The 21,198-nt window shown below is 39.4% G+C and overlaps 2 protein-coding genes across 2 annotated transcripts; both read right to left on the bottom strand.

The window, feature by feature from the left end:
* Nucleotides 1-1,383: 1,383 nt before the first annotated feature.
* LOC309482359 (zona pellucida sperm-binding protein 3-like) lies at nucleotides 1,384-3,151 on the bottom strand (the record flags this gene model as incomplete). Its single annotated transcript, XM_082147709.1, has 8 exons — nucleotides 1,384-1,490; nucleotides 1,559-1,647; nucleotides 1,719-1,801; nucleotides 1,880-1,997; nucleotides 2,070-2,247; nucleotides 2,341-2,444; nucleotides 2,531-2,652; nucleotides 2,729-3,151. 8 exons carry the CDS (start codon nucleotides 3,149-3,151, stop codon nucleotides 1,423-1,425), a joined length of 1,185 nt encoding a protein of 394 aa, XP_082003835.1. The 3' UTR covers nucleotides 1,384-1,422.
* A 10,100-nt stretch (nucleotides 3,152-13,251) lies between these two features.
* On the bottom strand, nucleotides 13,252-17,507 carry LOC309482360 (zona pellucida sperm-binding protein 3-like; the record flags this gene model as incomplete). Its single annotated transcript, XM_082147710.1, has 6 exons — nucleotides 16,926-17,507; nucleotides 16,728-16,849; nucleotides 16,538-16,641; nucleotides 16,262-16,439; nucleotides 16,072-16,189; nucleotides 13,252-13,257 (listed from the first exon to the last, which is right to left on the bottom strand). Exons 1-6 carry the CDS (start codon nucleotides 17,502-17,504, stop codon nucleotides 13,252-13,254), a joined length of 1,107 nt encoding a protein of 368 aa, XP_082003836.1. The 5' UTR covers nucleotides 17,505-17,507.
* Nucleotides 17,508-21,198: the final 3,691 nt, after the last annotated feature.

The following is a 21,198-nucleotide window of genomic DNA, read 5'->3' on the forward strand; positions in this document are numbered from 1 at the left end:
CTTTATAAATAAACCGCAGATTTGAGCTTTAAACAACTACATTGTCGACTGAAAAACTCTAAAAACTACATTTCGTGACACAATACCAGTAGTATTTTTAAATTTTGCGGCCTTTCTCCTCTGAAAATAAAAATAGTAAATGAAATACAACCAGAAACACATTTTCAGTTTTGCTTGAAAGGTAATTCCCTGAGACCTGTTTTCAATTGTGTGGCGATTTGTAAAGCCCCAAGCAGCACACGAAATAGGCATTTTTCTCAATTCTCGTAATGAGAGGTATGGGAAAGTTGCCCTCCGCAGTATGGCGGCGCCGTTGACGTACGATCCAGCGGCCAATAAGGCGTCTATGTATTATGTCTATGTTTAAAATTGCCTAGTCATTAGATTTGTGAATTCTTTTTCTGAAAAACAAAATTATATCATTAATCTTTTAATTATTTTGGCGAAGTTTTATATCCATAAGACAAAAATAACTCAAAAGAAACCCTCCTATATTACCTTTTATAACACTGATCTCACAATATACTTATATCTTTTAAACATGAGATCACAAAACAAAGAGCTTATAAAAACAATACAAATTTTAAAGCTTTTCAAATACATATAACTGCCCTGATATTATAAACTTTCATTTCTGTATTTATTATTTATTTTATTATTATGTACATTTATACTTTAGTTGTTATTCTTTGGTTTATACATTTTGAATTGTATTTACAGTGCCTTGTATTCATTTAGTTTTTGTTGCATTGTACTTGAAATGTTTGTAATTTAAATAAATAAAGCACAATAGTGAATTAAAATTGACAACCAAGACTCCAGAGAATATTTCTGCACAGGTTTGGTTCTGATCAGGCAAAAAAAAAAACATATGACTAGCTCACAAAAGTAGGCTTTCGTAAAAAAAAAAAAAAAAGAATTTTCACCAGGATGATATCAAATCCAATATGCTTTGTCAAGCATTCCAATGATATAAGACACTTGAGTCTATGACAAATGGTTTGAGTTCTGAGCCATTACATACTTTTGATCTCAGTGGCACCACCATCAGGTCGATTGGGGTGAGCCTTGGTGACAGGGTGGGTATACTACCATCCCTCAAAGTTCTTACTTGGAAATTCTATCAATTACAATTGGGTTTCAGCATACACACTTGAACCCCCAATAAAGCATCCAGTAAGCACCAGAAAGGATATGATGCTATTGAAATGTCCTTAGTGTTGTAATAGGCCTAGCCCCACAAATGACTTGAGCAATATGCCGCCCCTCACATAGAAATAGGCTTTTTGTGGTGCTTATCTGAACAGAAACCATGTAAACTGAATAAATGTTTAAGTGTAGTATTTGTGCAAGTAAAGACAACAAAAACAAATATATTAACAACATTTATTAAGATCACCAGAAGTCGCATGACACTTCTAGTTATTTTTGGCCATAGCCATATTCTTTAACCTCGATGGGGCCGACAGATGCTCTTTCCCAGCGCAGATCTGAGGAACAAATGATTAGTGAGAACTAAAGCCATGCATGACAACAAGTTATCAGAGTTAGTCCAAACCTGTAAGCAGTTGATCACTTCCACTTCTGATGCTACAAGTAGTGTCACAGCAGCCACACACCTGGTCAGAACCATCTGCAGACACCCACCTGACAAAACAAACCCTCAATTAAGTTAAAGCAACTAATTCACCTGTACACTAATCTAGCATGCAACATACCCATTAGCAGAGAATGAACAAGCTTTCTGTTCAGAACTTGGAGAGGTTGCTGCAGCCACCTTCAAAATGCATGTGATGTAGACCTGCAGAGACAATTGTTTGTACACCATGGCAGCATATCATACAAATAGTTATTAGTACCAACTACAAGACATACATACCAGCCCACTGTCTGCTTGCTGGAACCTGAACGCCTCTAGCTGAAACCCTAGCTTATCACCTTGAGTCCGGGGCATAAAGGAAGACGTGGAGCCTGTGAGCTTGGCATCAACCAGACACCTGTGAACAGAACCCAGTAAGAAGTCACGCAACCCTTCTGGAAGCTGGGATACATGAGGTAGCACCTCTTACCCATTATTCTCAATAAAGGAGTATCTGGGGACAGATGCAACATCAGGGACTGCAGTAGCCACGCAGCTGTCCACAAACACACGGACGGGAACATGGCTGTACAAACGCACTGATGCTTCAAGATTTATCATGTCACCCAGGAAGTACTGGTTAGAAGGTCTCTCAAATCTCCAGTCATCTGCAGAGAGAGGAAAAAAAAAAAAAAAAAAAAAATTAGTCTTAACACAGATGATTCACAAGCATACTACAAATCTGTTTAGCCTACACCAACCAGTCATGAGCTTGAGGGAGAAGACAAAGACTTCCTCTGCAACCTTAGTTGAGGCATATGGGATCCAAGTGGGCATTAAGGCATCGCTGCTCACATTATGTGTTCTGTAAGAGTTAAACAAGCGGTCATCTCTTGCCCATGAACGGCAGGGTTAGAACATCCGGTGAGCCTGAATTAATTGAATCCTCACCTTGGATAATGACACTCGATACCAACCACCGCACCACTGCTCCTGACAATAGGAACACCATATGAAGCCTCTTGTGGGGTGTAGATAATGTTGAACCTATAGACAAGCTCATCCTCAGTCATCTAAACAGAAAGGTTAATAGAAGAACAGTCACATGGATGGTTCAAAATACCCATGATTTTCACAACAGAACCTTACCATTGATGTGCTGCTACATCCATGCAGTTCAGACTCAAAGATCAGCACTTGAGCAGAAGAATCCTCTCCAGTTGCAGTACAGCCTCCCAGTGTAAAACCAGAGGACAACACTGGGTGCCCAGTCCCAAAGAAGTCCTTCATCACTTCCACATATACTGAATTCTCTCCACACTGAGCAGCTACACTGTTGGCAGGGACAGGATAAGGCAACTCAAAAGGAACATCTGGCTGCTGTGGTTCCTCTGGTAGACTTGGAAAGCTCCACGTCAGTTTTGCCATTGGACCCTGCAACAGCTCTTTTAATTGAACACCCATAAGATCTTGAGAAGATTTTCCAAAGTCAGTCCTGACTGGTGTCTGGACAGGAAACTGAGCGGGAAACATTTGTGGTGCAAATACAGCGTTACTGGGAACCAAAGACATCCCGGAATCAACCTGTCGAGAAGCTTGATCTAATGTTCTAGACTTAAACTCACTTGGACTCTGATTATGTGCTTCAGAAAATCCAAATGCAAGAATAAACACCAATCCAAATCCAACCTGCCAAAACCCCATCATTGCCAAGCTTGTTTCAATGACACATTAGGGTGCTACCATCCAAATTTATGCAGATGTAAATCCTAATGGCTCCACCTCTCTCGTGACAAGCATAATTTTTCTCTGCACCTGCCAATTTACTCAGTCAATATAACACAGGTGAAAGCCATTGATTCTAAATGAAGTACCATATAAGGGCATGTTATTAGTAGCTAAACCAAATAATTGCTTATTTTAAATATCAAAATGACAGATCAATTTCCTGAAACGCAAACACTCTCAAGTCTTTTTGTGTTTTCATTTTTTATTATTTCAGAAACATGGCCACAGACAGAATTGTACATTATTCAAAATAATACAATTTAGTAAGTTTCAGGTTTAGATTGTAACAAACGTTCTTCCCTCACATCAACAGCAATCTTCACAAGGGACTGAAATGGAGAAATTTAGTTCAGAATCAAAGGAATGCAGGATCATAACATTATTTTATTATAGATTCACTGATATGTTTTCTCCCCATTACAACTGTTATGTTTAGGTTGATCAGAGTGTTTGTGGATTCATTGTAGACTTCATTCTTTCTTGAACTATATGCTGGTCAGCACCAAAAGACTATGAACAGTCTACTACAAAAACTGAATTTAAAATAATAAAAAAAAATGTTGGTGTTTAAAGCATGTTTAACAAACTCCATAGATTTTTATATCTAACTATATGAAAAACATGGCCAATGTAGTAAATCCAGATTACATAGGCATACACATATTCATACATGGGGTGAGCGGAGCTAGTTGTAACACACATGGTTTAAAACTTTACACACATGCTTGCATGACAAAACTTGGTGTATTTACTAGTTGCCATATCAACACTATAGAGAATTATTTTTAATTTTTATTTCAAAATTAAAAAATCTTTACCTTTAATCTTTAAGATATCACTGAACATTTATTTAACCATAGCAAAAGTAAATTTATCACTGAAGTTGATTTTTCATCTCTGTTTTTGTGTTCATTTAAATTCGACAAAATCTGATATTATTTTAATCTTATATATGTTATAAAATCTATTGATGATGGATGGAAATAGATTAATTAAGACTGAAAGTCAATGTTCAGAAATGATTCATTATTATTGTTTTGAACCATGCTGTATAGCTGTGTTTTGCTGTCAAACTCAAAAATCGGTTTATTTTTAATTATTAAATCCCATTATTTTATATGAAAGCGTTAATAAATGTATTTTATTGATAAAATATTTTAGTTTGTCTTGTTTTTTTGTTTTTGTTTTTTTTAGATCAAATAACATTTTAATCTGTCATATGGTCATGTTACAATGTGCCCCTCACATGTTACAACATACCCTATCTATGGGGCAAGTTGTCACATTTTACTTCCATTATTTCAGGGTAAATCAAGAAAAAAGTATACTCTGTATTAAAGAAACAAAACCACATAATTGCATGTGTGAAATTAATGTGGAAAAGAAATTCCCTGAACCCAAGTGGATTTACACAAACTGAGAAAGTCAAAAAGTGTTAGGTTGTGCCCAGCTCTCCCATACTCTCTAAAAAAAAGATGGTTCTTTAAAGGTTCTTTACACGTAGTAACAGTTCTTCTATTTAGAACTGTATCATCCTAAAGAACCATATTCTGAAATGGTTCTTAAGGGTTTCTTTATTTCCTGCCTTTTTGTTTTTCAAATCTGTAACTGTCAAAGGCGTATGTGTGGCAATGTATGAATGAATAAATAAAGTAATTATATAGCGCATTTCCTGTACTACTGTACACCCAAAGCGCTTTACAATCATGTCTCTCCTCAACCACCAGCACCAGTGCAGAATCCACTTGGACAATGCAAGGGCAGCCATAGTAGTAGCCTAAGCTGAATAATAGAATATAAAAACACAGCCTTCACAGTATTAATTAAAAACACTACAGTTATTTAGTCAAGAGCAGTGAGTCATTTTTTTTAATTTGCTATGTTGTTTGATTAACATCCTGCTGTCTCTTTAAGACTCAATGCAGCAAGGGCATAGGCAAACCAATATTTGATCAATTTCATATTTTATGTTTTATTTATTTTGTGTTTGTTAAGCAGACTCACATTGACCTGGTGTAAGAAATTATTTATTCACAGTTTTGTTCAAACTTTATAGTTTGGGGCTAAGCTCCAGCGAGCCTCTCGCTGCTCGCATCAAGTTCAAGGCACTGACGCTTGCTTACAGAACTATCACAGGCTCAGCTCCCTCCTACTTTCACTCACTCCTACGAGTCTACATCCCTACCAGACACCTACGATCGGTCAACGAGCGACGTCTCGTGGTTCCATCACAGAAAGCCACAAAATCACTTTCCAGAACATTCTCATTCACAGTTCCATGCTGGTGGAACGCTCTCCCCACCCTCATCCGGAATGCAGAATCCCTGACAACATTCAAAAGACAGCTGAAAACCAATCTCTTCCGTGAGCACTTAACCTTATAGAAAAAAAAAGAAAAAAAAAAGAAAAAAATTCCTTTCCCTTTGAAACATCACTTATCAGGCTTATGCTACTCTGAATAATACCTGAACTTCGTATTTTGAGCACTTCTTGCGTTGTTGTTGCTTTTGCCTCTTTATGATGACTCGCTGAATTTTGTCCTAATTTGTAAGTCGCTTTGGACAAAGGCGTCTGCTAAATGACTAAATGTAAATGTAAATGTAAATGTAAACTCGCTAAGACGGCCAAGGTGGTTCTTTTTTGTGGTTTCAAGCAGTTCCCGCTCTGTCATTGGTTCTTTATTGCTTTAACATGTCGAAAACTATATTTTAGCGCTGACACAAATTATATAATTAATATCAAATGTAATTTGATTTGAACTCAATCATTGAATTTTTTGTCAGACAAAAACACGGTTTGGAAAATGGATTCATGATGTACACATTTTTTAATTTTTGTAAAATTTGAAAACAAAAAAAAGTTACATACAGCAGCTTTAAAGTTGCAATTTAAAAATTAAATGAAAGATTTTGATCACAGCATTGTAACGTAAACGACTCGGGGTAAATGTGAATTAGCTCAAGACTATAGGGAATATTAATATTTATAACGCATGGTCATAATTCATAAGTCGCATGTACATTTATTTTATCAATTATCGAGATTACCTTGTTCTGTACTGTCTGATCATTACAGTTAAGAAGGGGTATCCCTTTTAAACTCCACGAAAGTTTTATCTTCTGGCCGCGAATATCAAACTTTCTGAGTTTATGAATTAAAACTACTCAAGGTAGTCAATATCGAGCTTGTAGCTTAGATCTTGAAGTTTCATTGACTTTTATAAGGTGGGTTTTCAAACACAGAGACAATTAAAAGTATAAATGGGTTTATTAATAAAATGGCACACACTAGAGATTATATAAACTACAAACATAAACGTACGTAAAAATGCAAACACCAATAAACATTTAACCGAACAAAAACATGAAATGAAAGAAAGAAAGATATAGAGGGAAGATAGAGGGTAACTTAGTCCACAGACCTAAGACCTAGACACCTGGAACAGCTTTTATAGGAATCAATATACTTGCGAGTGCTCTTTTTGGTCAGGCTGAAGCTGATGCAAGAAGCGAGGATGGTGTCCTGTTTCTGCTGCGTCTTCCGGTGTCGCGGGAAGCTTGAAAGGCTCACTGAATGTGATGTTACCGAGAAAGTTCAGATTCGTCTCCCGGGATGGGAGAGGCTGGAAATCTTAGTTGCAGAGACCGGCAGCTACGACTGGAACATGGGTTCGTTCGATGGAGAAGGCCAGGGCCTCCTTCAGATGTTCCTTGGAGAAGCGCTGCGCCGGGGAGGAGGGTCCAGAGAAGTTGGATGAGTTGGAAGCGGAAGGATGAGAGAGAAGAGAAGGTTTTGGACTTTTATCAGTGTCCCAGGTGCCGTCCCCTCCTTCGTGTAGGACGAATCAGCTGTCGAGATTTTTCGAGCGGGAAGATTCCTTTGTCCGGTTAGACACGCCCACTCGAATGAGTCATGATTGACTTTAACTGGAGAGGATTTTCTCCAGACATATGAACTTATAAAACAATGCGCATCACTGAATTCTGTTATTGGAATTCAACTCCGTTAGCTGGAGAGGATTACAAAGATATCAAAAATAGAATCTAGGCGTTGTAGCCATGCAACGATACATTATTATGCATTTGTATAGGCAATAGCAGTTCTATTAAGGTCACAAATAGGACATATGCTTTCCTATGGGTTACACACACCTCTTAACACACAAATATATATATTTAGTACCTTTAGGAGTGACTTTATGGGTAAAAGTCCTTTTCTGAAAGGGGGTTTCTGTTTCACAGTCCAGAGTGTGTTTGTATGTGTGTGTGTGTTGGAATGTTGCGACCCTGTTATCTCATGCATAGGGCTGGATAGCTCTGTGGTCAAATTTTATGACCTGCCAATGAGCTCGGGTTACGGGATGCGATTCTACTGGGAGAACATTCTTCAAAAATACATTTCAGATCCAAACACTCGAAGATCATAACTGTATGATCACAACACATTAATCACACATACATACAGGAAATTCAGATACCAGTCTGAGTTACACACATTTTAAGTTAAACACAAAAGGATGTTGGTGTGTGTGTGTGTGTGTGTGTGTGTGTGTGTGTGTGTGTGTGTACGTGTGTGTGTGTTCTGGAATGTCACGAGTCTGTGAGGTTGTAAAAGTCACAGGGAGTCCAGAGCTGAAATGGGGGTTTTAGAGGGGATTCTAAGAAAACAGGGTTTCCTTATGTGACTCAAATGTCCCTCGGGGGAGCCACAAAGATGCAATTTTGACCGTTCAAGCAGACTTGGAGATCAGGATTTACTAATTTGAACAGCATGTGACCGCATGTCATAGTCATTGTCGTTACAGCATGATTTGAGAGTAGTTTAGGTGCCATGACAAAACCAGACAGTAAGTGATAATTAAAATTCAGAAACAAATAGATTTGCACTGTTTAGAGAAGTTTATTTCAAGAAATCAAGTCAAAAGTGCCTCTAAATGAAGAACCACTCCAATTTTGTTAATTTTTGTTTGATTTAAAGGTGCTCTAAGTCAGTGGTTCCCAATCCTGGTCCTGGGGACCCACAGCTCTGCGCAGTTTGTATGTCTCCTTTATCTGACACACCCAGTTCAGTTCAGAGCTCTTTCCTAACGAGATGATGATCTGAATCAGGTGTGTTAAATGAGGGAGACATGCAAACTGTGCAGAGCTGTGGGTCCCCAGGACCAGGATTGGGAACCACTGCTCTAAGTGATGCCACTCGTTTTTTAGGCCAAAACATTTTTTGTCACATACAGCAAACATCTCCTCACTATCCGCTAGCTGCCTGTCCCCTGAACACACTGTAAAAAAAACGCGGTCTCTCTAGACACCGCAGGCTCCACAAACGGCAACAAAAACAAACTGGGCTCACCCACACCACGAAACACAACAAACAGTGCTCCAGCCAATCACCGACAAGAAGTATTTGAGGGGTGTGGTTTGGGGGTTAGTGAGCGTGGACATGAAGGGGGTGTGGAGGAGAGACGAGAGAAGCATGAAGAGGGAAGTTTGAATTATGGCCGACACACGACTAAAGAGACGACGTTCCGATGAACAAATTGTAAAGAAGAGGGACAAGGATAAGGAACGCGCGAAGTCCCGAATTTACATCGGAAAAACCCTCGAAATGTGGCGAGAACTCCGCCGGCAGAAGGGCTTCCAATCAGACATTCAGTTGCTCTGTTTTTGCAGAACAGGTAAATCCATTTTTCACCCACTGTTTGTTATGGACTTGAATGTTCATTTATAGGCTATTGACAACTTTGACTAAATTTTTTTACGACGCCGCCGTTGTTTATGCTCACTGGGAAACGCGAAGCTAACGTTATCTTGCTATTATTGCGTCCTTGTATGGGAGCTATAGTTATAACCTCAGGTGGCGAAACGATTTTAAGACAATGTTTCTCTTTTTCTGCATTCTGTTCTGCAATATATTAAAGCATTTATCTAACTTGGTGACATTACACATTGAATGAAGTATCAGTAAAACTTAACTTTGTTTTTAGTGACTACTTTGACTTTCCTTTATGCCTGAAGGGAGGGGAGGAGGGAGGAGACGGGATGAGGAGGAGGGAGGGTCTAGCTAGCCTCCGTTTTGTTTGACAACAATTCGAATGTCAACACTCCCAGCATCACTTAGAGCACCTTTAACATATAGCTCCAACTTCCGAAGTCCTCCCTGCTGCTGAGGAACAGCCAGAGCAAGACGTCCTGGTCAAGGGTAAGAATAAATCCATGAGATGTAAAAAAAAAAAAAAGCTTATAAAACAAAATATATATAACTGAATTTCATACTATGATTGTTTCTTTTATGGAACCCTATTGTGTTTCTCAGTGGTGTCTCAACACCATCAGGTTGATTGGGGTGAGCCTTGGTGACAGACAGGGTGGGTATACTACCATCCCTCAAAGTTTCAAGTTCTTACTTGGAAAGTCTATCAATTACAACAGGGTTTCAGCATACACACTTGAACCCAATAATAAAGCAAGAGCATCCAGTAAGCACCAGAAAGGATGATGCTATTGAAATGCCCTAGGGTTGTAATAGGCCTAGCCCCACAAATTACTTGAGCAATATGCCACCCCCCCCCCCCACATAGGCCAGTAGAAATAGGCTTTTTGTGGTGCATATCTGAACAGAAACCAAGTGAACTGAATAAATATGTTTAAGTAAAGTATTTGTGCAAGTAAAGACAACAAAAACAAATATATTAACAACATTTATTAAGATCACCAGAAGTCACATGACACACTTCCTGTTATTTTTGGCCATAGCCATATTCTTTAACCTCGATGGGGCCGACAGATGCTCTTTCCCAGCGTAGATCTGAGGAACAAATGATTAGTGAGAACTAAAGCCATGCATGACAACAAGTTATCAGAGTTAGTCCAAACCTGTAAGCAGTTGATCACTTCCACTTCTGATGCTACAAGTAGTGTCACAGCAGCCACACACCTGGTCAGAACCATCTGCAGACACCCACCTGACAAAACAAACCCTCAATTAAGTTAAAGCAACTAATTCACCTGTACACTAATCTAGCATGCAACATACCCATTAGCAGAGAATGAACAAGCTTTCTGTTCAGAACTTGGAGAGGTTGCTGCAGCCACCTTCAAAGTGCATGTGATGTAGACCTGCAGAGACAATTGTTTGTACACCATGGCAGCATATCATACAAATAGTTACACAACTACAAGACATACATACCAGCCCACTGTCTGCTTGCTGGAACCTGAACGCCTCTAGCTGAAACCCTAGCTTATCACCTTGAGTCCGGGGCATAAAGGAAGACGTGGAGCCTGTGAGCTTGGCATCAACCAGGCACCTGTGAACAGAACCCAGTTAGAAGTCACACAACTCTTCTGGAAGCTGGGATACATGAGGTAGCACCTCTTACCCATTATTCTCAATAAAGGAGTAACTGGGGACAGATGCAACATCAGGGACCGCAGTAGCCACGCAGCTGTCCACAAACACACGGACGGGAACATGGCTGTACAAACGCACTGATGCTTCAAGATTTATCATGTCACCCAGGAAGTACTGGTTAGAAGGTCTCTCAAATCTCCAGTCATCTGCAGAGAGAGAAAAAAAAAGTAGTATTAACACAGATGAGTCACAAGCATACTACAAATCTGTTTGGCCGACACCAACCAGTCATGAGCTTGAGGGAGAAGACAAAGACTTCCTCTGCAACCTTAGTTGAGGCATATGGGATCCAAGTGGGCATTACGGCATCGCTGCTCACATTATGTGTTCTGTAAGAGTTAAACAAGCGGTCATCTCTTGCCCATGAACGGCAGGGTTAGAACATCTAGTGAGCCTGAATTAATTGAATCCTCACCTTGGATAATGACACTCGATACCAACCACCGCACCACTGCTCCTGACAATAGGAACACCATATGAAGCCTCTTGTGGGGTGTAGATAATGTTGAACCTATAGACAAGCTCATCCTCAGTCATCTAAACAAAGGTTAATAGAAGAAAAGTCACATGGATGGTTCAAAATACCCATGATTTTCACAACAGAACCTTACCATTGATGTGCTGCTACATCCATGCAGTTCAGACTCAAAGATCAGCACTTGAGCAGAAGAATCCTCTCCAGTTGCAGTACAGCCTCCCAGTGTAAAACCAGAGGACAACACTGGGTGCCCAGTCCCAAAGAAGTCCTTCATCACTTCCACATATACTGAATTCTCTCCACACTGAGCAGCTACACTGTTGGCAGGGACAGGATAAGGCAACTCAAAAGGAACATCTGGCTGCTGTGGTTCCTCTGGTAGACTTGGAAAGCTCCACGTCAGTTTCGCCATTGGACCCTGCAACAGCTCTTTTAATTGAACACCCATAAGATCTTGAGAAGATTTTCCAAAGTCAGTCCTGACTGGTGTCTGGACAGGAAACTGAGCGGGAAACATTTGTGGTGCAAATACAGCGTTACTGGGAACCAAAGACATCCCGGAATCAACCTGTCGAGAAGCTTGATCTAATGTTCTAGACTTAAACTCACTTGGACTCTGATTATGTGCTTCAGAAAATCCAAATGCAAGAATAAACACCAATCCAAATCCAACCTGCCAAAACCCCATCATTGCCAAGCTTGTTTCAATGACACATTGGGGTGCTACCATCCAAATTTATGCAGATGTAAATCCTAATGGCTCCACCTCTCTCGTGACAAGCATAATTTTTCTCTGCACCTGCCAATTTACTCAGTCAATATAACACAGGTGAAAGTCATTGATTCTAAATGACGTACCATATAAGGGCATGTTATTAGTAGCTAAACCAAATAATTGCTTATTTTAAATATCAAAATGACAGATCAATTCCCTGAAACCAAACACCCTCAAGTCTTTTTGTGTTTTCATTTTTTATTATTTCAGAAACATGGCCACAGACAGAATTGTACATTATTCAAAATAATACAATTTAGTAAGTTTCAGGTTTAGATTGTAACAAACGTTCTTCCCTCACATCAACAGCAATCTTCACAAGGGACTGAAATGGAGAAATTTAGTTCAGAATCAAAGGAATGCAGGATCATAACATTATTTTATTATAGATTCACTGATATGTTTTCTCCCCATTACAACTGTTATGTTTAGGTTGATCAGAGTGTTTGTGGATTCATTGTAGACTTCATTCTTTCTTGAACTATATGCTGGTCAGCACCAAAAGACTATGAACAGTCTACTACAAAAATTGAATTTAAAATAAATAAAAAAATGTTGCTGTTTAAAGCGTGTTTAACAAACTCCATAGATTTTTATATCCAACTATATGAAAAACATGGCCAATGTAGTAAATCCAGATTACACACATTCATTCAAGGGGTGAGCAGAGCTAGTTGTAAGACACACATGGTTTAAAACTTTATGCATGCTTGCATGACAAAACTTGGTGTATGTACTAGTTGCCATATCAACACTATAGAGAATTATTTTTTATTTTTTTCAAAATTAAAAAATCTTTACCTTTAATCTTTAAGATATCACTGAACATTTATTTAACCATAGCAAAAGTAAATTTATCACTGAAGTTGATTTTTCATCTCTGTGTTTGTTAATTTAAAATTCGACAAATCTGTTATTATTTTAATCTTATATCTGTTATTTAACCAGCAGAAGACACTAGCAGGGTTTAAATTAGTTGCGCAGGTAGGACACAACCCTATTAGAACTATTCTTTACTTTTATAAAAATCTGTTGATGATGGATGGAAATAGATGAATAGGCTTTATGCACGATCGCTTCCGCGTTTTGTCTCAGCCCAGTTACATCCGGTGCTGCATTGGAACACGTTTTTGCATTCGGAGGAGATAATGGTAAATTACACCCGCTGTTTACGAGAACTTAACGTGAATGATGTTAACAATATTGTGAGGCAGTTAGCTGTCACACCTAAGAAGAAAGAGAAGGGCTTTAAATGATATATTTCAAGCTACATCGACAACTTTGAGGGTGAGTATTCTCTCATATCATGTGAAATCCGACTAGCGAATCGGTTTCTAAAATCGTTGTCTCCGTTTCTGAGAAAATTAATTCTAAGAAAGTTTTGGCGCTAGTACACTTCACTATAGAACGTGCTATGCGGAAGTAAAGATGCTGGCTGAGATTCTACCGGAAATACGTCAGCAGTGTTCGTGCATAGAGCGTAAGACTGAAAGTCAATGTTCAGAAATGATTAATTATTATTGTTTTGAACTATGCTGTATAGCTGTGTTTTGCTGTGTTTTTGTTGTCAAACACAAAAATTTGTTTATTTTTAATTATTAAAAAATCCCATAATTTATATGAAAAAGTGAATAATTGTATTTTATTGATAAAATATTGTAGTTTGTTTTGTATATTTTTTTTATTAAATCAAATAACATATTAATCTGTCATATGGTCATGTTACAATGTGCCCCTCGTTGTCACATTTTACTTCCATTCTTTCCGGGTAAATCAAGAAAAAAGTATACACTGTATTAAAGAAACAAAACCACATAATTGTACTAGACATGTGTGAAATTAATGTGGAAAAGAAATTCCCAGAACCCCAAGTGGATTTACACAAACTGAGAAAGTCAAAAAGTGTTAGGTTGTGCCCCGCTCTCCCCTACTCTCTAAAAAAAGATGGTTCTTTAAGGGTTCTTTACACGTAGTAACAGTTCTATTTAGAACTGAATCATCCTGAAGAACCATATTCTGAAATGGTTCTTAAGGGTTCTTTATTTCCCGCTTTTTTGTTTTTCAAATCTGTAACTGTCAAAGGCGTATGTGTAGCAATGTATGAATGAATGAATAAAGTAATTATATAGCGCATTTCCTGTACTACTGTACACCCAAAGCACTTTACAATCATGTCAGAGTCTCTCCTCAACCACCAGCACCAGTTCAGAATCCACTTGGACGATGCAAGGGCAGCCATAGTAGTAGCCTAAGTTGAATAATAGAATATAAAAACACAGCCTTCACAGTATTAATTAGAAATACTAAAGTTATTTAGTCAAGAGCAGTGAGTCATTTTTTTATTTGCTTATGTTGTTTGATTACCAATATTTTATAAATTTCGTATTTTGTGTTTTATTTCGTGTTAGTTAAGCAGACTCACATTGACCTGATGTAAGAAATTATTTATACACAGCTTTATTCAAACTTTATTGGGGCTATACTCGCTATAAGACGGCCAAGGTGGTTCTTTTTGTGGTTTATTAACTCTCAAGCAGTTCCCGCTCTGTCATTGGTTCTTTATTGCTTTAACATGTCGAAAATTATATTTTACCGCTGACACAAATGACATATCAAATATAATTTGATTTTAATTCAATCATTGAATTTTTAGTCAGACAAAAACACGGTTTGGAAAATGGATTCATGATGTACTCGCTCATTTTATATATTTTGTCAATTTTGAACACAAAAAAAGTTAGACAGCAGCTTTAAAGCTGCAATTTAAAAATTAAATGTAAGATTTTGATCACGCCATGATTTGAGAGTAGTTTAGATGCCATTACAAAACCAGACAGTATGTGAGAATTTAAATTCAGAAGCAAATAGATTTGCATTGTTTAGAGAAGTTTAATTCAAGAAATCAAGTCAAAAGTTTCCCTAAATGAAGAACCACTCTAATTTTGTTAATTTTTGTTTGATTTAACATATAGATCCAACTTCCAAAGTCCTCCCTGCTGCTGAGGAACAGCCAGAGGAGGACGTCCTGGTCAAGAGTAAGAATAAATCTGAGACAAAAAAAAAAAAAAAAAAAAATTATATTATAGCTTATAAAACAAAATATATATAATTGAATTTTATATATGATAGTTTATTTTATGGAACTCTATTTTAGTTTATTTTATGGAACTCTATTTTGTTTATCTCAGTTACGCCACCATCAGGTCACTTGGGGTGAGCCTTGGTGACAGACAGGGTGGGTATACTACCATCCCTTAAAGTTTCAAGTTCTTACTTGGAAATTCTATCAATTACAACAGGGTTTCAGCATACAACGAACCCCCAATAATAAAGCAAAAGCATCCAGTAAGCACTAGAAAGGATATGATGCTATTGAAATGCCCTTAGTGTTGTAATAGGCCTAGCCCCACAAATGACTTGAGCAATATGCCACCCCTCACATAGAAATAGGCTTTGTGGTGCATATCTGAACAGAAACCTTGTAAACTGAATAAATGTTTAAGTGTAGTATTTGTGCAAGTAAAGACAACAAAAACAAATATATTAACAACATTTATTAAGATCACCAGAAGTCACATGACATTTCCAGTTATTTTTGGCCATAGCCATATTCTTTAACCTCAATGGGGCCGACAGATGCTCTTTCCCAGCGCAGATCTGAGGAACAAATGATTAGTGAAAACTAAAGCCATGCATGACAACAAGTTATCAGAGTTAGTCCAAACCTGTAAGCAGTTGATCACTTCCACTTCTGATGCTACAAGTAGTGTCACAGCAGCCACACACCTGGTCAGAACCATCTGCAGACACCCACCTGACAAAACAAACCCTCAATTAAGTTAAAGCAACTAATTCACCTGTACACTAATCTAGCATGCAACATACCCATTAGCAGAGAATGAACAAGCTTTCTGTTCAGAACTTGGAGAGGTTGCTGCAGCCACCTTCAAAATGCATGTGATGTAGACCTGCAGAGACAATTGTTTGTACACCATGGCAGCATATCATACAAATAGTTACACAAGTACAAAACATACATACCAGCCCACTGTCTACTTGCTGGAACCTGAACGCCTCTAGCTGAAACCCTAGCTTATCACCTTGAGTCCGGGGCATAAAGTAAGACGTGGAGCCTGTGAGCTTGGCATCAACCAGGCACCTGTGAACAAAACCCAGTTATAAGTCACACAACCCTTCTGGAAGCTGGGATACATGAGGTAGCACCGCTTACCCATTATTCTCAATAAAGGAGTATCTGGGGACAGATGCAACATCAGGGACTGCAGTAGCCACGCAGCTGTCCACAAACACACGGACGGGAACATGGCTGTACAAACGCACTGATGCTTCAAGATTTATCATGTCACCCAGGAAGTACTGGTTAGAAGGTCTCTCAAATCTCCAGTCATCTGCAGAGAGAGAGAGAGAGAAAAAAAAAAAAAAAAAAAAGTAGTATTAACACGGATGAGTCACAAGCATACTACAAATCTGTTTGGCCGACACCAACCAGTCATGAGCTTGAGGGAGAAGACAAAGACTTCCTCTGCAACCTTAGTTGAGGCATATGGGATCCAAGTGGGCATTAAGGCATCGCTGCTCACATTATGTGTTCTGTAAGAGTTAAACAAGCGGTCATCTCTTGCCCATGAACGGCAGGGTTAGAACATCTAGTGAGCCTGAATTAATTGAATCCTCACCTTGGATAGTGACACTCGATACCAACCACCGCACCACTGCTCCTGACAATAGGAACACCATATGAAGCCTCTTGTGGGGTGTAGATAATGTTGAACCTATAGACAAGCTCATCCTCAGTCACCTAAACAGAAAGGTTAATAGAAGAACAGTTACATGGACGGTTCAGAATACCCATGATTGTCACAACAGAACCTTACCATTGATGTGCCGCTACATCCATGCAGTTCAGACTCAAAGATCAGCACTTGAGCAGAAGAATCCTCTCCAGTTGCAGTACAGCCTCCCAATGTAAAACCAGAGGACAACACTGGGTGCCCAGTCCCAAAGAAGTCCTTCATCACTTCCACATATACTGAATTCTCTCCACACTGAGCAGCTACACTGTTGGCAGGGACAGGATAAGGCAACTCAAAAGGAACATCTGGCTGCTGTGGTTCCTCTGGTAGACTTGGAAAGCTCCACGTCAGTTTCGCCATTGGACCCTGCAACAGCTCTTTTAATTGAACACCCATAAGATCTTGAGAAGACTTTCCAAAGTCAGTCCTGACTGGTGTCTGGATAGGAAACTGAGCGGGAAACATTTGTGGTGCAAATACAGCGTTACTGGGAACCAAAGACATCCCGGAATCAACCTGTCGAGAAGCTTGATCTAATGTTCTAGGCTTAAACTCGCTTGGACTCTGATTATGTGCTGCTCTTTCTTTCCATCGTGCTTCAGAAAATTCAAGTACAAGAATAAACACCAATCCAAATCCAACCTGCCAAAACCCCATCATTGCCAAGCTTGTTTCAATGACACATTAGGGTGCTACCATCCAAATTTATGCAGATGTAAATCAGAATGGCTCCACCTCTCTCGTGACAAGCATAATTTTTCTCTGCACCTGCCAATTTACTCAGTCAATATAACACAGGTGAAAGTCATTGATTCTAAATGAGGTACCATAAGGGCATGTTATTAGTAACTAAACCAAATAATTACTTATTTTAAATATCAAAATGACAGATCAATTCCCTGAAACACAAACACCCTCAAGTCTTTTTGTGTCTTCCTTTTTTATTATTTCAGAAACATGGCCACAGACAGAATTGTACATTATTCAAAATAATAAAATTTAGTATGTTTCAGGTTTAGATTGTAACAAACGTTCTTCCCTCACATCAACAGCAATCTTCACAATGGACTGAAATGGAGAAATTTAGTTCAGAACCAAAGGAATGCATGATCATAACATTATGTTATTATAGATTCACTGATATGTTTTCTCCCCATTACAACTGTTATGTTTAGGTTGATCAGAGTGTTTGTGGATTCATTGTAGACTTCATTCTTTCTTGAACTATATGCTGGTCAGCACCAAAAGACTATAATCTGAACAGTCTACTACAAAAATTTTATAAAAAAATAAAATAAAATAAAAAGGTTGGTGTTTAAAGCATGTTTAACAAACTCCATAGATTTTTATATCTAACTATTTGAAAAACATGGCCAATGTAGTAATCCAGATTACATATAGGCATACAAATATTCATACATGGGGTGAGCGGAGCTAGTTGTAACACACATGGTTTAAAACTTTACACACATGCTTGCATGACAAAACTTGGTGTATTTACTACTAACACTATGTAGAGAATTATTTTATTTATTTTTTTATAAAAAAATCTTTACCTTTAATCTTTAAGATATCACTGAACATTTATTTAACCAAAGCAAAAGTAAATTTCTCACTGAAGTTGATTTTTCATCTCTGTTTTTTTGTTAATTTAAAATTCGACAAATCTGATATTATTTTAATCTTATATTTTAATCTTATATCTGTTATAAAATCTATTGATGATGGATGGAAATAGATGAATTAAGACTGAAAGTCAATGTTCAGAAATGATTCATTATTATTTTGAACCATGCTGTATAGCTGTGTTTTGCTGTCAAACTCAAAAATCTGTTTATTTTTAATTATTAAATCCCATTATTTTATATGAAAACGGTAATAAATGGTTTTTATTGATAAAATATTTTAGTTTGTCTTGTTTTGTTTTTTTATGAGATCAAATAACATTTTAATCTGGCATATGGTCATGTTACAAAATGCCCCTCACATGTTACAACATACCCTATCTGTGGGGCAAGTTTTCACATTTTACTTCCATTATTTCAGGGTAAATCAAGAAAAAAGTATACACTGTATTAAAGAAACAAAACCACATAATTGTACTAGACATGTGTGAAATGAATGTGGAAAATAAATTCCCTGAACCCCAAGTGGATTTACACAAACTGAGAAAGTCAAAAAGTGTTAGGTTGTGCCCCGCTCTCCCATACTCTCTAAAAAAAGATGGTTCTTTAAGGGTTCTTTACACGTAGTAACAGTTCTATTTAGAACTGAAGAACCATATTTTGAAATGGTTCTTAAGGGTTCTTTATTTCCTGCCTTTTTGTTTTTCAAATCTGTAACTGTCAAAGGCGTATGTGTAGCAATGTATGAATGAATGAATAAAGTAATTATATAGCGCCTTTCCTGTACTACTGTACACCCAAAGCACTTTACAATCATGTCTCTCCTCAACCACCAGCACCAGTGCAGAATCCACTTGGACGATGCAAGGGCAGCCATAGTAGTAGCATAAGTTGAATAATAGAATATAAAAACACAGCCTTCACAGTATTAATTAAAAATACTAAAGTTATTTAGTCAAGAGCAGTGAGTCATTTTTTTTATTTGCTTATGTTGTTTGATTAACATCCTGCTGTCTCTTTAGGACTCAATGCAGCAAGGGCATAGGCAAAGCAATATTTTATCAATTTCATATTTTATGTTTTATTTATTTTGTGTTTGTTAAGCAGACTCACATTGACCTGGTGTAAGAAATGATTTATTCACAGCTTTGTTCAAACTTTATAGTTTGGGGCTATACTCGCTAAGACGGCCAAGGTGGTTCTTTTTTGTGGTTTCAAGCAGTTCCCGCTCTGTCATTGGTTCTCTTACGAGAGTACTCTTGTGTTGCGCAAGTTTAGCTTACGCTACGGGAAAAACTCCTTTTTCTCGAGAATACTGAAGCAGAAAATTATCCTTAATTTTTTATAATTTAAAACGCATTTGCTACAGCAGCAGACCTAGGCTAGGCAGCTCGCACGCCTATAGGCTGCTCTGCGGCAACTGCTGCAACCTGCAACCGCTACTGCTGCAACCTGCAAAACTGCTGCAACCGCTACGACGGTGCTCGACGAGATGGACGGGGATGTCATGGAGGATGACAGCTGCTCTCTCATCGCGTCCGGGAGCGAGGAATGGTTGGGAGTCCAGCGTCAGGGCTTCGGTTGACGCTGAGCTTCTCCGCCTCCTCACGAAGGCCGTGGAGGACCTCGGCCTTGAGTGGTCCGCGGCCCAGGAGCCTGCGCCCAACAAGCTGGATGGCTGCTTTCTGCCTGGACGCCGCTCTTCGCCTGTTCTGAGGCCTGCTCCCTTCCTCCCTGAACTGCACAATGAGCTCTCCAGGCCGTGGGGAGCTCTGTATTCGGATAGGCTGAGATCCTCTGTTTCCTCGACGCTCTCTGCGGTTGACGGCGCCAAAGAAAGAGGATATCTCTCAGTTCCTCCAGTCGAGGAAGCGGTGGCGACTCACTTGTGTCCGCCCTCTGCGGGATGGCGGTCCAAGTCTAGCCTGCCTACTAAAGCCTGCCGGACCACTTCGGCGTTGATCGGCCACGCTTATGCTGCCGCCGGTCAAGCCGCTTCTGCGTTACACGCTATGACGATTTTGCAAATACACCAGGCCAACCTTCTCCGCTCCCTGGACGAGGCTGGCCCGACTTCGGAGCGTGTGACGGACCTGAGGAGTGCGACGGATTTGGCTCTCAGAGCTACCAAAGGCCATTGGACATAATATGGCCTCCCTCACCGTTACAGAGCGTCATTTGTGGTTAACGCTGTCCGACATGTCTGACTCTGACCGCGCCACTTTCTTGGACGCTCCTGTGTCACCGTCGGGTCTCTTCGGTCCCTCGATGAAGGGCTTCACGGAACGCTACTCTGAGGTACAGAAGGCGTCTAAAGCCATGAGACATTTTCTGCCGCGGTGTTCCAGTTCCGCAGCGGGCCGCGTTAAAAAGCAGACGTCCGCTCGGAAACCAGCGCCCCCACCGCCTCCGCCGCCTGCCGCACAGCATCACCAGGCTCGGGAGGAACATCAGCGCTCGCGCTCCACTAGCCGACGCAGACCGCCTCCTGCCCGGGGTCCCAGGCCCAAGATCGCGCCGAACTTTGAGCCTCCTAAGTCTTCCTAGCCCCCCTAGGAAGGCGCCGATGGCTAAGTCCCGCTGCGGCCGGACCGCCATCGAAATCGGCACGGCCCGCTCTCTCAGTCCCCTCAACAGAGGCGATTCGAAGAGTGTATTCAGCAGCCAACGAGCCGGTTCCTCAACTCGCTCGCCTGCACACAAACGCCGTTCTCATGGCGACCCACATA

Source organism: Leuciscus leuciscus (genome assembly GCF_965113295.1).
Source record: "Leuciscus leuciscus genome assembly, chromosome: 19".
Taxonomy (NCBI): Eukaryota; Metazoa; Chordata; class Actinopteri; order Cypriniformes; family Leuciscidae; genus Leuciscus; species Leuciscus leuciscus.